Source organism: Nerophis ophidion, linkage group LG04 (assembly GCF_033978795.1).
Source record: "Nerophis ophidion isolate RoL-2023_Sa linkage group LG04, RoL_Noph_v1.0, whole genome shotgun sequence".
Taxonomy (NCBI): domain Eukaryota; kingdom Metazoa; phylum Chordata; class Actinopteri; order Syngnathiformes; family Syngnathidae; genus Nerophis; species Nerophis ophidion.
In genome coordinates, this window is record NC_084614.1 from 82,289,074 (window position 1) to 82,303,505 (window position 14,432).

Consider the following 14,432-nt stretch of genomic DNA (forward strand, 5'->3'; position numbering starts at 1 on the left):
CAACAGCTACTATCAATATTTTCCAAAATGTTCCGTTTTCCCGAAATTCCCAAATTTCCAGGAAATTCCCGTCTAAATGTATGTATTCATAGTTCTACAATGCCCTAAATTCTCACAAAATAACCCCGATTCCGACCTTTCAACCATCCACCCACACTACTCTTCCCATATATCCAACACAAAACATGTTTTCCCTTTTCCCAAAATTCCCAGTTTTCCCCAAATTTCCCGGAATTTTCTCCCATATCCCACATTTCTCCCCCGATTCGAACTGTTCCACCATCCACACACTCCACTCACCTTGGACAATCAAACTATCATTTTCCAAGCTCAAACAATTCCAGGAATTCCCCGGTTTTCCACAGCCCTATTTTTACCTCTTGCTGGAAAGTTTTCACAGTCAACGTTTGTGATCATTCCCCCTTCAAAAAATTCCTCCTAATGCTCCTATTTTTTTCCATAGAAGTTTACCTGAAATTCCAGGAATTCCAAAATACCAATTTTCAATTGAAACTGTTACTACGTCAACAGTTTTCATGAGCTCCTATCAATATTTTCAAAAATGTTCCATTTTTACGAAATTCCCAAATTTCCAGGAAATTCCCAACCAAATGAATGTATGTATTCATAGTTCTACAATGCCCTAAATTCTCAAAAAATAAACCCGATTCCACCCACACTACTCTTCCCATATATCCAACACAAAACATGTTTTCCCTTTTCCCCAAATTCCCAGTTTTCCCCAAATTTCCCGTAATTTTCTCCCATATCCCACATTTCTCACCCGATTCGAACCGTTCCACCATCCACACACTCCACTCACCTTGGACAATCAAACTATCATTTTCCAAGCTCAAAAAATTCCAGGAATTCCCGGTTTTTCACAGCCCTATTTTTACCTCTTGCTGGAAAGTTTTCATAGTCAACGTTTGTGATCATTCCCCCTTCAAAAAATTCCTCCTAATACTCCTATTTTTTTCCATAGAAGTTTATCAGTTCACCTGAAATTCCAGGAATTCCAAAATACCCATTTTTAATTAAAACTGTTACTACGTCAACAGTTTAACAGCTACTATCAATATTTTCAAAAATTTTCCGTTTTTCCGAAATACCCAAATTTCCAGAAAATTCCCATCCAAATGTATGTATTCATAGTTCTACAATGCCCTAAATTCTCACAAAATAAACCCGATTCCGACCTTTCAACCATCCACCCACACTACTCTTCCCATATATCCAACACAAAACATGTTTTCCCTTTTCCCAAAATTCCCAGTTATCCCCAAATTTCCCGGAATTTTCTCCCATATCCCACATTTCTCACTCACCGTTCCACCATCCACACACTCCACTCACCTTGGACAATCAAACTATCATTTTCCAAGATCAAACAATTCCAGGAATTTCCGGTTTTCCACAGCCCTATTTTTACCTCTTGCTGGAAAGTTTCCACAGTCCACGTTTGTGATCATTCCTCCTTCAAAAAATTCCTCCTAATGCTCCTATTTTTTTCCATAGAAGTTTACCAGTTTACCTGAAATTCCAGGGTTTCCAAAATACCCATTTTCAATTGAAACTGTTACTACGTCAACAGTTTTCAACAGCTACTATCAATAATTTCAAAAATGTTCAGTTTTTCCGAAATTCCCAAATTTCCAGGAAATTCCCATCCAAATGAATGTATGTATTCATAGTTCTACAATGTCCTAAATTCTCACAAAATAAACCCGATTCCGACCTTTCAACCATCCACCCACACTACTCTTCCCATATATCCAACACAAAACATGTTTTCCCTTTTCCCCAAATTCCCGGTTTTCCCCAAATTTCCCGGAATTTTCTCCCATATCCCACATTTCTCCCCCGATTCGAACCGTTCCACCATCCACACACTCCACTCACCTTGGACAATCAAACTATCATTTTCCAAGCTCAAACAATTCCAGGAATTTCCGGTTTTTCACAGCCCTATTTTTACCTCTTGCTGGAAAGTTTTCACAGTCCACGTTTGTGATCATTCCCCCTTCAAAAAATTCCTCCTAATGCTCCTATTTTTTTCCATAGAAATTCCCAGTTTTCCTGAAATTCCAGGGTTTCCAAAATACCTATTTTCAGTTGAAACTGTTACTACGTCAACAGTTTTCAACAGCTACTATCAATATTTTCAAAAATGTTCCGTTTTTCCGAAATTCCCAAATTTCCAGGAAATTCCCGTCTAAATGAAAGTATGTATTCATAGTTCTACAATGTCCTAAATTCTCACAAAATAAACCCGATTCCGACCTTTCAACCATCCACCCACACTACTCTTCCCATATATCCAACACAAAACATGTTTTCCCTTTTCCCAAAATTTCCTGGAATTTTCTCCCATATCCCACATTTCTCACCCGATTCGAACCGTTCCACCATCCACACACTCCACTCACCTTGGACAATCAAACTATCATTTTCCAAGCTCAAACAATTCCAGGAATTCCCGGTTTTTCACAGCCCTATTTTTACCTCTTGCTGGAAAGTTTTCACAGTCCACGTTTGTGATCATTCCCCCTTCAAAAAATTCCTCCTAATGCTCCAGCTTTTTTCCATAGAAATTTACCAGCTTACTTGAAATTCCAGGAATTCCAAAATACCCATTTTCAATTGAAACTGTTACTACGTCAACAGTTTTCAACAGCTCCTATCAATATTTTCAAAAATGTTCAGTTTTTCCGAAATTTCCAAATTTCCAGGAAATTCCCATCCAAATGAATGTATGTATTCATAGTTCTACAATGCCCTAAATTCTCACAAAATAAACCCGATTCCGACCTTTCAACCATCCACTCACACTACTCTTCCCATATATCCAACACAAAACATGTTTTCCCTTTTCCCCAAATTCCCGGTTTTCCCCAAATTTCCCGGAATTTTCTCCCATACCCCACATTTCTCACCCGATTCGAACCGTTCCACCATCCACACACTCCACTCACCTTGGACAATCAAACTATCATTTTCCAAGCTCAAAAAATTCCAGGAATTCCCGGTTTTTCACAGCCCTATTTTTACCTCTTGCTGGAAAGTTTTCATAGTCGACGTTTGTGATCATTCCCCCTTCAAAAAATTCCTCCCAATGCTCCTATTGTTTTCCATAGAAATTCCCAGTTTTCCTGAAATTCCAGGAATTCCAAAATAGCCATTTTTAATTAAAACTGTTACTACGTCAACAGTTTAACAGCTACTATCAATATTTTCAAAAAATGTCTGTTTTTCCGAAATTCCCAAATTTCCAGGAAATTCCCGTCCAAATAAATGTATGTATTCATAGTTCTACAATGCCCTAAATTCTCACAAAATAAACCCGATTCCGACCTTTCAACCATCCACCCACACTACTCTTCCCATATATCCAACACAAAACATGTTTTCCCTTTTCCCCAAATTTCCCGGAATTTTCTCCCATATCCCACATTTCTCACCCGATTCGAACCGTTCCACCATCCACACACTCCACTCACCTTGGACAATCAAACTATCATTTTCCAAGATCAAACAATTCCAGGAATTCCCGGTTTTCCACAGCCCTATTTTTACCTCTTGCTGGAAAGTTTTCACAGTCCACGTTTGTGATCATTCCCCCTTCAAAAAAATTCCTCCTAATGCTCCTATTTTTTTCCATAGAAATTCCCAGTTTTCCTGAAACTCCAGGAATTCTAAAGTACCCATTTTCAGTTGAAACTGTTACTACGTCAACAGTTTTCAACAGCTACTATCAATAATTTCAAAAATGTTCAGTTTTTCCGAAATTCCCAAATTTCCAGGAAACTCCCGTCCAAATAAATGTATGTATTCATAGTTCTACAATGTCCTAAATTCTCACAAAATAAACCCGATTCCGACCTTTCAACCATCCACCCACACTACTCTTCCCATATATCCAACACAAAACATGTTTTCCCTTTTCCCAAAATTCCCGGTTTTCCCCAAATTTCCCAGAATTTTCTCCCATATCCCACATTTCTCACTCACCGTTCCGCCATCCACACACTCCACTCACCTTGGACAATCAAACTATCATTTTCCAAGATCAAACAATTCCAGGAATTTCCGGTTTTCCACAGCCCTATTTTTACCTCTTGCTGGAAAGTTTTCACAGTCCACGTTTGTGATAATTCCCCCTTCAAAAAAATTCCTCCTAATGCTCCTATTTATTTTCTTAGAAGTTTACCAGTTTACCTGAAATTCCAGGAATTCCAAAATACCTATTTTCAATTGAAACTGTTACTACGTCAACAGTTTTCAACAGCTACTATCAATATTTTCAAAAATGTTCCGTTTTTCCGAAATTCCCAAATTTCCAGGAAATTCCCGTCTAAATGAATGTATGTATTCATAGTTCTACAATGCCCTAAATTCTCACAAAATAAACCTGATTCCGACCTTTTAACCATCCACCCACACTACTCTTCCCATATATCCAACACAAAACATGTTTTCCCTTTTCCCAAAATTTCCTGGAATTTTCTCCCATATCCCACATTTCTTACCCGATTCGAACCGTTCCACCATCCACACACTCCACTCACCTTGGACAATCAAACTATCATTTTCCAAGATCAAAAAATTCCAGGAATTCCCGGTTTTTCACAGCCCTATTTTTACCTCTTGCTGGAAAGTTTTCATAGTCCACGTTTGTGATCATTCCCCCTTCAAAAAATTCCTCTTAATGCTCCAATTTTTTTTCATAGAAATTCCCAGTTTTTCTGAAATTCCAGGAATTCCAAAATACCCATTTTCAGTTGAAACTGTTACTACATCAACAGTTTTCAACAGCTACTATCAATATTTTCAAAAATGCTCCTTTTTCCGAAATTCCAAAATTTCCAGGAAATTCCCATCCAAATGAATGTATGTATTCATAGTTCTACAATGCCCTAAATTCTCACAAAATAAACCCGATTCCGACCTTTCAACCATCCACCCACACTACTCTTCCCATATATCCAACACAAAACATGTTTTCCCTTTTCCCAAAATTCCCAGTTTTCCCCAAATTTCCCTGGATTTTCTCCCGATTGCCAATGAATGTGCAACATATAATAAACTCCACATCCCACATTTCTTATCAGATTTGAACCGTTCCTCCATCCACACACTCCACTCACCTTGGTCAATTACTCCACCATTTTCCAAGCTCAAAAAATTCCAGGAATTCCCAGTTTTCCACACCCCTATTTTCACCTCTTGCTGGAAAGTTTTCACAGTCCACATTTTTCAACCATTTTTGACCATTCCACCTTCAAAAAAACCCCACCTTTATCATCCGAATCTTGTACAATCAAACTACCGAACATGTTTTCCCTTTTCCCGAAATTTCCCGTAATTTTCTCCCCAACCACAATGAATGGCCAACATAGAATTGACTCCAAATCCCACATTTCTCACCGGAATCGAAGGGTTCCACCATCCACACACTCCACTCACCTTGGACAATCAAACTATCATTTTCCAAGATCAAACAATTCCAGGAATTCCCCGGTTTTTCACAGCCCTATTTTTACCTCTTGCTGGAAAGTTTTCACAGTCCACGTTTGTGATCATTCCCCCTTCAAAAAATTCCTCCCAATGCTCCTATTTTTTTCCATAGAAATTCCCAGTTTTCCTGAAATTCCAGGAATTCCAAAATACCCATTTTCAATTGAAACTGTTACTACGTCAACAGTTTTCAACAGCTACTATCAATATTTTCAAAAATGTTCAGTTTTTCCGAAATTCCCAAATTTCCAGGAAATTCCCATCCAAATAAATGTATGTATTCATAGTTCTACAATGTCCTAAATTCTCACAAAATAAACCCGATTCCGACCTTTCAACCATCCACCCACACTACTCTTCCCATATATCCAACACAAAACATGTTTTCCCTTTTTCCAAAATTCCCAGTTTTCCCCAAATTTCCCGGAATTTTCTCCCCATTGCCACTGAATGTGTAACATATAATAAACTCCACATCCCACATTTCTTATCAGATTTGAACTGTTCCTCCATCCACACACTCCACTCACCTTGGTCAATTACTCCACCATTTTCCAAGCTCAAAAAATTCCAGGAATTCCCAGTTTTCCACACCCCTATTTTCACCTCTTGCTGGAAAGTTTTCACAGTCCACATTTTTCAACCATTTTTGACCATTCCACCTTAAAAAAAATCCCACCTTTATCATCCGAATCTTGTACAATCAAACTACCGAACATGTTTTCCCTTTTCCCGAAATTTCCCGTAGTTTTCTCCCCAACGACAATGAATGGCCAACATAGAATTGACTTCAAATCCCACATTTCTCCCCCGATTCGAAGGGTTCCAGCATCCACACACTCCACTCGCCCTGGACAAATCCTGTTTTATTTCCCCGCAGGTCTGATGCGCATGCAGGAGTTGATCAAGGCGCCCGCCAAACTCAACCTGAAGATCAAAATCCGCCAGCTGACGCCCGGCAACCAGGACGCCCGCCCGCTGCTGAAGGAGCTGAAGAAGGACAAGGAGTTCTTCATCCTCTTCGACTGCTCCTACCACATGGCCTCGGAGCTCCTCAAACAGGTGCCGGCAAATTCTTTCAACGCAAATAGGATGTTTTTACACTTCACAAGAAACATTTTCCACTGTCGAGTCAGCGCAATTGAACTTTATTGGAAGTTTTCCAATCAAGTAGTCAAACAAGACGGTCTTTCTTTGATTTATTCGAAAAGCTTGAGCATTTGGAAACGCAAAGGTCACATTCGTAGCAAGTATGCAGGAATGCGCAATAGGAGAGATGTGTTATTTTTTTTGTACACTTAACACAAGGTGGGAGGGTGGGAGTAGGCTCAGTTTGGAGGGGGGAGAGAGCATACTGTATGTTGCATCCAGACAATGATGTGCTGTTAAGAGGGGTTATTGCGAAATAAATCCATTTATTTTTACATCGCTGCCCTTTTCACACACACGCTGCTCACTCTGATTCTATTTTTCCTGGTTCCAAAATGTCCCTGGTTCACAGGAGTTCCAGCTTATGAATATCACTGTTTTTACCCTTTCTTCTTTCTTCTTCATGCCAATACGCCCGCTTTAGTTTACTAAATTGCAATTTTAAATTTCCCGCGGAGTTTCTTGTTGAGAACGTCGCGGAATGATGACGCGTGATTGTGACGTCTCGGGTTGTAATGTAGCGGACATATTAGCCCAGCACCACACACGGCTAAAAGTCGTCTCTTTTCATCGCATAATTACACAGTAATTTGGACATCTGTGTTGCTGAATCTTTTGCAATTTGTTCAATTAATAATGGAGACGTCAAAGAAGAATGCTGTTGGTGGAAAGCGGTGGATTGCAGCTGCCTTTAGCAACCGAGACACAGCCGGTGTTTCTTTGTTGTGAAGCTTTAACACAAAGCGGTCAAGCGAACATGTTTCTCTACGTCAACCAGCAAGTTTTGGGATGGGAAAATTGTGATATTAAGTCAGCTCTTACCGGAGACTTCAGTGGATTATGCGACCTTCTCCTGTAGCTGTCAAAAAGGCAGCTGTGATCTTGGCTTCTCCATTGGCTTCTCTGAGAGACACTGGCGTTCACCGCAGCCATCAGACTTTCAGGTATGACTTTAGAATCTCACTAAAACACTATTAAAACAAAAAGCAGATAAGGGATTTTCCAGAATGATCCTAGTAAATGTGTCTAATGACATCTGGAGCCGTCGCTTTAAAAAAAAAAATGTTTAAGTGCCTCACTTGTTAGGACTTCGCATGGCTGCAGTTGTGTGACCTCAAGTATGCAAGAATCCAGGAGAGCCGAAAGCAGGTAAGATGATTTTAATTTCATCAAAGTAAAAGATATAAACAGAAAGCAGTCTTGCATGGAAATGTTCCCAACATGGTTTTAACTTCCAGCAGTGAGGAGTGCTCGAGTGAAACATAAATAGACCGATGTTGATTGACAGCAGCTGAGGACCGCTGCCAATCAACGGCGAGTGTGACAAAAACAGTGCTCAGCGGAGTATACAGGAAGTACAACAAAATAAGAGCACTGAACAGGAAATAAAGTAAAAAACACGAAAAACTATCAGAAATTAAGTGACAGATAGTCACATCACTCTAACCTTCCTCATCCACGAATCTTTCATCCTCGCTCAAATTAATGGGGAAATTGTCGCTTTCTCGGTCCGAATCGCTCTAGCTGCTGGTGGCCATGATTGTAAACAATGTTCAGATGTGAGGAGCTCCACAACCCGTGACGTCACGCGCACATCGTCTGCTACTTCCGGTACAGGCAAGGCTTTTTTATTAGCGACCAAAAGTTGCCAACATTATCGTGGATGTTCTCTACTAAATCCTTTCAGCAAAAATATGGCGAAATGATGAAGTATGACACATAGAATCTAGCTGCTATCCCCGTTTAAATAAGAACATCTCATTTCAGTAGGTCTTTAAAGTATGGAAAAGTGTGCCCCTGATTGGTGGGTTTGGTGCCATCTAGTGGCCAACACGACTGAAGTATTGACATTTTTATTATGCTTGAAAAGATAAAAACCTTTTAACTTTCGCATTCTCTGCCGTCCAGCTTTCCTCCATGGGAATGATGACGGAGTACTACCACTTTTTCTTCACCACGCTGGTGAGTTGTCCCCCACTGTGGTGCACAGCTTGCTATGATATGTGGCGATGCTTTTGCATTTGCTGCGTGGCAGGATTTGTTCGCCCTGGACTTGGAGCCGTACCGCTACAGCGGCGTCAACATGACGGGCTTCCGGCTGCTCAACATCGACGACCCCTGGGTGTCGTCCACCATGGACAGGTGGGCCCTGGAGAGACTGCAGGGGCCCAAGCAGGGCAGCGGCCTGATGGACGGCGTGATAACGGTAAAACGCCGCCGCCTTGTGCGATGCTGTCATTACTGTAAACATGTAAGCATGCGCCGGCCATTTACATTTTTTTTTTTGTCAAAACCAACACAATATATGGATAAAAATATTGAAAATATGTCATATACTAATTTAAAAAATATATACACCGTATTTCCTTGAATTGCTGCCGGGGCGCTAATTAATTTAAAACATCTTCTCACTCCTGCGCTTACCAAAGGCATGCGGTAAAAGTAAGCATGCGCTAATTAATTCAAAACCTCTTCTCACTCCTGCGCTTACCAAAGGCATGCGGTAAAAGTAAGCATGCGCTTAGGGACGGCGTGGCGCAGTGGGAGAGTGGCTGTGCGCAACCCGAGCGTCCCCGGTTCAATCCCCACCTAGTACCAACCTCGTCATGTCCGTTGTGTCCTGAGCAAGACACTTCACCCTTGCTCCTGATGGGTGCTGGTTGGCGCCTTGCATGGCAGCTCCCTCCATCAGTGTGTGAATGTGTGTGTGAATGTGGAAGTAGTGTCAAAGCGCTTTGAGTACCTTGAAGGTAGAAAAGCGCTATAAAGTACAACCCATTTATTTATTTATTTAATTATTTTAAAACCTTTTCTCACTCCGGCACTTACTAAAGGCACGCAGTAAAAATTTGAGTGTGATGTAAGCTTGGACCTTAAATCCTACTGAATAGCTCTTAATCTTCTTCCCTTTATGCGATTTCAAATTATCGCTTAAATCTCTTGATATAAAATACATTTTTGAATATATATATATATTTTTTAATGTTCATCCTTTTTTGGAAAGAAAAAAAACAATTTATGGCAAAAACACAAAATATGCAATATTTCCCCCCCCAAAATTTCCAAGTGATAAATAATAAAAATAGGGAATATTAAATGGTTCAATAATTCATGACAACATTGATTTTGATTCATTAATGTTTTTTGAGCAATGACATTTTAAAAAAATACCACTAAAATTATTGGGGGTTTAAAAAAAGGACCCCATTTGTAAAAGTGTTTTAAATAAGTCTTTTTTTTTTATTTAAACGTTTCTACATCAACTTCTCTTTGTCAATTATATGTTTTTATTATTTTTTTGTATTTTATTTATTGCCATTTTTGGAAAAAAATAAGTTTTTTTAATATGTCACACATAAAATATGTAATATTAATTAATGTAGTAATTGGAGACTTAAATATGTCAATAATTCATAACAATATTGATTTTGATGCATTATTATGTTTTGAGTATGACAGTTGGAACAAATAAAAACAACAAAATTATTGGGGATTAAAAAAGGCCCCACTTGTAAAAGTGTTTTAAATAAGTCATACATAGTTTAAATTTTTTTTAAATTAAACATTTCTACATCAACTTCTCTTTGTCAATTATATGTTTTTATTAGTGTTTCATATTTTAGTTTTTTGCCCTTTTTGTGAAAAAAAAAAAAAAAAAAAAATTTTATTTGTCAAACACATAAAATATGTAATAGTTTCCCCAAGTAATATTTCAAAGTGAATATTTGATGTGTAGTAATTGGAAACTTGAATACGTCAATAATTCATAACATTGATTTTGATACATTATTACTTTTTGAGCATTGACAGTTTTTAAATGATTGGGGATTTAAAAAGTCGCCACTTGTAAAAGTGTTTTAAATAAGTCATATATATATATATATATATATATATATATATATATATATATATATATATATATATATAATTTGTCATAAATGTTATTTTAAATTTTTTTAATTAAACGTTGCTAGATCAACTTCTCTTTGTCAATTATACGTTTTTTTAATTTTTTCATATTTTTGTTTAATGCACTTTTTGTATAAAAACTTTTTTAAAATGTCAAACACATGTTTGTTAAACACACCAAATATGCAATATTTTCAACAAATATTGATTCAAAGTGTAATATTTGATGTGTAGTAATTGAAGCCTTAAATATGTCTGTTATTCATAACAACATTGATTTTGATTCATTATTACTTTTTGAGGAATGACAGTTTAAAAAAAAAAATCGCACAAAAATGATGGGCGGTCCAAACGGGCCCCACTTGTAAAAATGTTTTAAATAAGTCATACATTTGTTATTCTTTTAAAAAAAATTAAAAAATAAACGTTTCTAGATCGACTTCTCTTTGTCGATTATACGTTTTTATAATTTTTTCATATTTATGTTTTATGCCCTTTTTGTAAAAAACCAAAACAAAAAATGTTTTAATATGTCAAACACATAAAATATGTTATATTTTCCCTAAATATATTTCAAAGTGTAATATTTAATGTGAAGTAATTGGAACCTTGAATATGTCAATAATTCATAACAACATTGATTTTGATTCATTATTATTTTTTGAGGAATGACAGCTTGAAAAAAAAAACACAAAAATTATTGGGGATTCAAAAAGGCCGCACTTGTAAAAGTTTAAGTATTTTATAAATATATATATTTTTAAATTAAACCCTTGTAGATCAACTTCAGATCTCTTAGTAGATTATACGTTTTTATTAATTTGTCACGTTTTTTGATGCCTTTTTTATTAAAAAAAAAACAAAACTTAAAAAAATTTTGTTTTTTAATGTCAAAGGCACAAAACATGCAATATTTTCCCCAAATATATTTCAAAGTGTAATATTTGTTGTGAAGTAATTGGAACCTTGAATATGTCAATAATTCACAACAACATTGATTTTGATTCATTTTAATTTTTTGGAGGAATGACCGTTTAAAAAAAAATCCCACTAAAATGATTGGGGTTTCAAAAACTTGTATAAGTTTTTTAAATAAGTCAGGATTTAAAAAATTTTTTTTTTATTAAACCTATCTTGATCATTTCAGGCTTTGAATTTTCCCCGAACGTCTTTTTCCATGTTAACAAAAACTATATTTTGGTGAATTGAATTGATTATTGAAACCTTTTCACTGGACTTTGGAGCAAAATGGCCTTTGTAAACCCCTCCCACAGACGGACGCCGCCCTGATGTACGACGCCGTGTTCATGGTCTCCGTGGCGTCTCAGCGCGCCACCCAGATGACGGTGGGCTCCCTGCAGTGTCACCGCCATAAACCCTGGCGCTTTGGCCCGCGCTTCATGAACCTCTTCAAGGAGGTCAGTGAAGCTCTTTAGCCTGTCAGGTCGGGAAGGTTTTGGGTTAAACGATGGGGGAAAGGCAGTAATACAGCATCAATCACGGGTCCGCCTTTGGCTGCTGCCCCCGAGACCCACGGCCGGAAAAGCGTTAGAAGACGCCTTGGAGCCACTATTTTGAGAATCCAATGCATTGTGAAAGTAATGCAGTTGTTGTATTGAAGTGAAAATATCAAACTTCCTTTTGATTTTTGCTAAAGTATGTTAATTATTAAAATGTAGGTCTAAGTGAGACCTACATAGAGTTTTTTTTGTTTCATGTCTCTCTGACATTCCTACCGGAAGTTACAAGCAGTTTTGTCTGTGTTTTCTTCCTAGGAGCAGTTTGTCCGTGTTGTATTCCTAGAGGGGCGGTAGAGCGCAATTTTGAGCTTTGAGGTTAGGTTTTTTTCATCAGATCGCAATTTTTGCCAGACCTGATGTGTGTGTCAAGTTTGGTGAGTTTAGAAGCATTTTAAGGGGGTCAAATAACAGCTCAAAGAGGCAAAAATGACATTTTTTAGGAGACTTTGCACAGGGGTTCTTTGAAGGCGCGTAAAATCAAAACCTGAGAACTTATCGAAACTCTGTTCTATACTTTTAATCAGAAGAGTTCAATCCCTCTCCTGTGCGAGTTTGAAGCCAAAACAACAAACGCACTCAGAGGAGATAATGTTTGAAGAAAGGTGACCGGTTTTTACAAAACTTTTGTTTTGAAGGGGGGATTGCAAACTTCCTGTTGATTTTTGTTGGGGGTTGTCAATCTATGAAATGTAGGTCTAAGCGAGACCTACATAGAGGTTTTTGTTTCATGTCTCTCCGACATTCCTACCGGAAGTTACAAGCAGTTTTGTCTGTGTTTTCTTCCTAGGAGCAGTTTTTTCAGTGTTTTATTCAAAAATAGCGCTAGAGCGCAATTTTGAGTTTTGGGGTTTGGTTTTTTCATTAGATCGCAATATTCGCCAGTCCTGATGTGTGCGCCAAGTTTGGTGACTTTTGAAGCATTTTAAAGGGGTCAAATTACAGAGCAAAGAGGCAAAAATTGCATTTTTGGCGAACATTTTATTTTGAAGGGTTTTTTGCCAACTTCCTGTAGATTTTTGCTGAAAGAAGTGAGTGTATGAAAATTGGGTCTAAGTCAGACCTACATAGGAGTTTTTGTTTCATGTCGCTATGACATTCCTAACAGAAGTTACATGCAGTTTTGTCTGTAATTTTTTCCTAGGGGGCGCTAGAGCGCAATTTTCATTTTGGGGGATTGGTTGCTTAATATGTTGGGAAGGTTTGCTATACCGACGTGTGTGTCAAATTTGGTGAGTTTTGAAGCATGTTAAGGGGGTCAAATTACAGCGCGTAGGTGCGGAATAATAATAAAACACAGCAGTTTCAATAGGGTCCTTGGCCCATTGCAAAGGACTCCACAGGAGTCCTTTGCAATGGGCCAAGGACCCTAATAAGCAACCAGTTTTGACCTGTAAATACAGTATAAATGAAATCCGCCAGCAGCGTTTTACAGGACCTCGCCCTGGTGCAAGCCCTAACCGGTCGCTAAAATTTTTCAGCAATGCAAACATGCTAAAGTTAGCATGCTAAAAGTTAGCGTGTTACCAAGTTATTTGATTCTGAGGTGGCTCTTCAGCACCACTTTTCACGTGTCGACGTGAAAATGGCAGGAGTCTTCAATTATGACGGGACGCACATAAAACTCTGAAGAACTCGTATCTGAAAACGAAACAGGAAGTCGGCCATCTTGGTTTTCGTCTTCCATTTTTTGGCGATGAACAGGGGTAGTACTTTTTTACCAACTCCCCCTGGGGTCTTTGGCCAAATGAGTCGTGGTTGAAATTCCAGGTACTACACATATGGGGCTGATAAATTGTCAAGAAATTTCACTTACTCCATAAAATGGAAACTTTGGGACTTCTACAACAAATTTCCAGGATTTCCAGTTGTCCTGGAAATGTTTCCAATTGAAAATGAACGGACAATATTGATTAAACTTCTACAATTTACCAGTTTTTCAACCAAGTCAAGCCGTTTCACTTTCAACACTCATCAAAACGCTCAAAACTCATCCTGGTGATTGAAACTAGTACATTTCCAGGTTCCCAAAAATTCCAGGAAATCCCAGAATACCTGTTTTTTTGAAAGCCCTAATTTTACCCTTTTTTTCTGGTTTCTTTCGGTTTGGCTCTGAGTCACACAGTTTTAATTTCAAATTGTTCAGTCCCCTTCAGACATTTTTGGGACTTCTGCAACAAATTTCCAGGATTTCCAGTTTTCCAGGAATTTTTTCCAATTGAAAATGAATGGACAATATTGTTTAAACTTCTACAATTTCCCCATTTTTCATCCAAGTCAAGCCGTTCCACTTTCAACACTCATCAAAACGCTCAAAACTCATCCTGGTAATTGAAACTA

The 14,432-nt window shown here is 38.0% G+C and overlaps 1 protein-coding gene across 2 annotated transcripts in view; it reads left to right on the forward strand.

The window, feature by feature from the left end:
• Positions 1 to 14,432, forward strand: part of LOC133552051 (glutamate receptor ionotropic, kainate 1-like) — a 53,800-nt gene that overhangs the window by 13,005 nt on the left and 26,363 nt on the right. For both annotated transcript variants that reach the window (XM_061899359.1, XM_061899360.1), the window contains exons 4-7: positions 6,398 to 6,579; positions 8,575 to 8,628; positions 8,702 to 8,872; positions 11,850 to 11,993. In XM_061899359.1, coding sequence (XP_061755343.1) covers positions 6,398 to 6,579; positions 8,575 to 8,628; positions 8,702 to 8,872; positions 11,850 to 11,993 — 551 coding nt within the window. The remainder of the gene's footprint in view (positions 1 to 6,397; positions 6,580 to 8,574; positions 8,629 to 8,701; positions 8,873 to 11,849; positions 11,994 to 14,432) is intronic.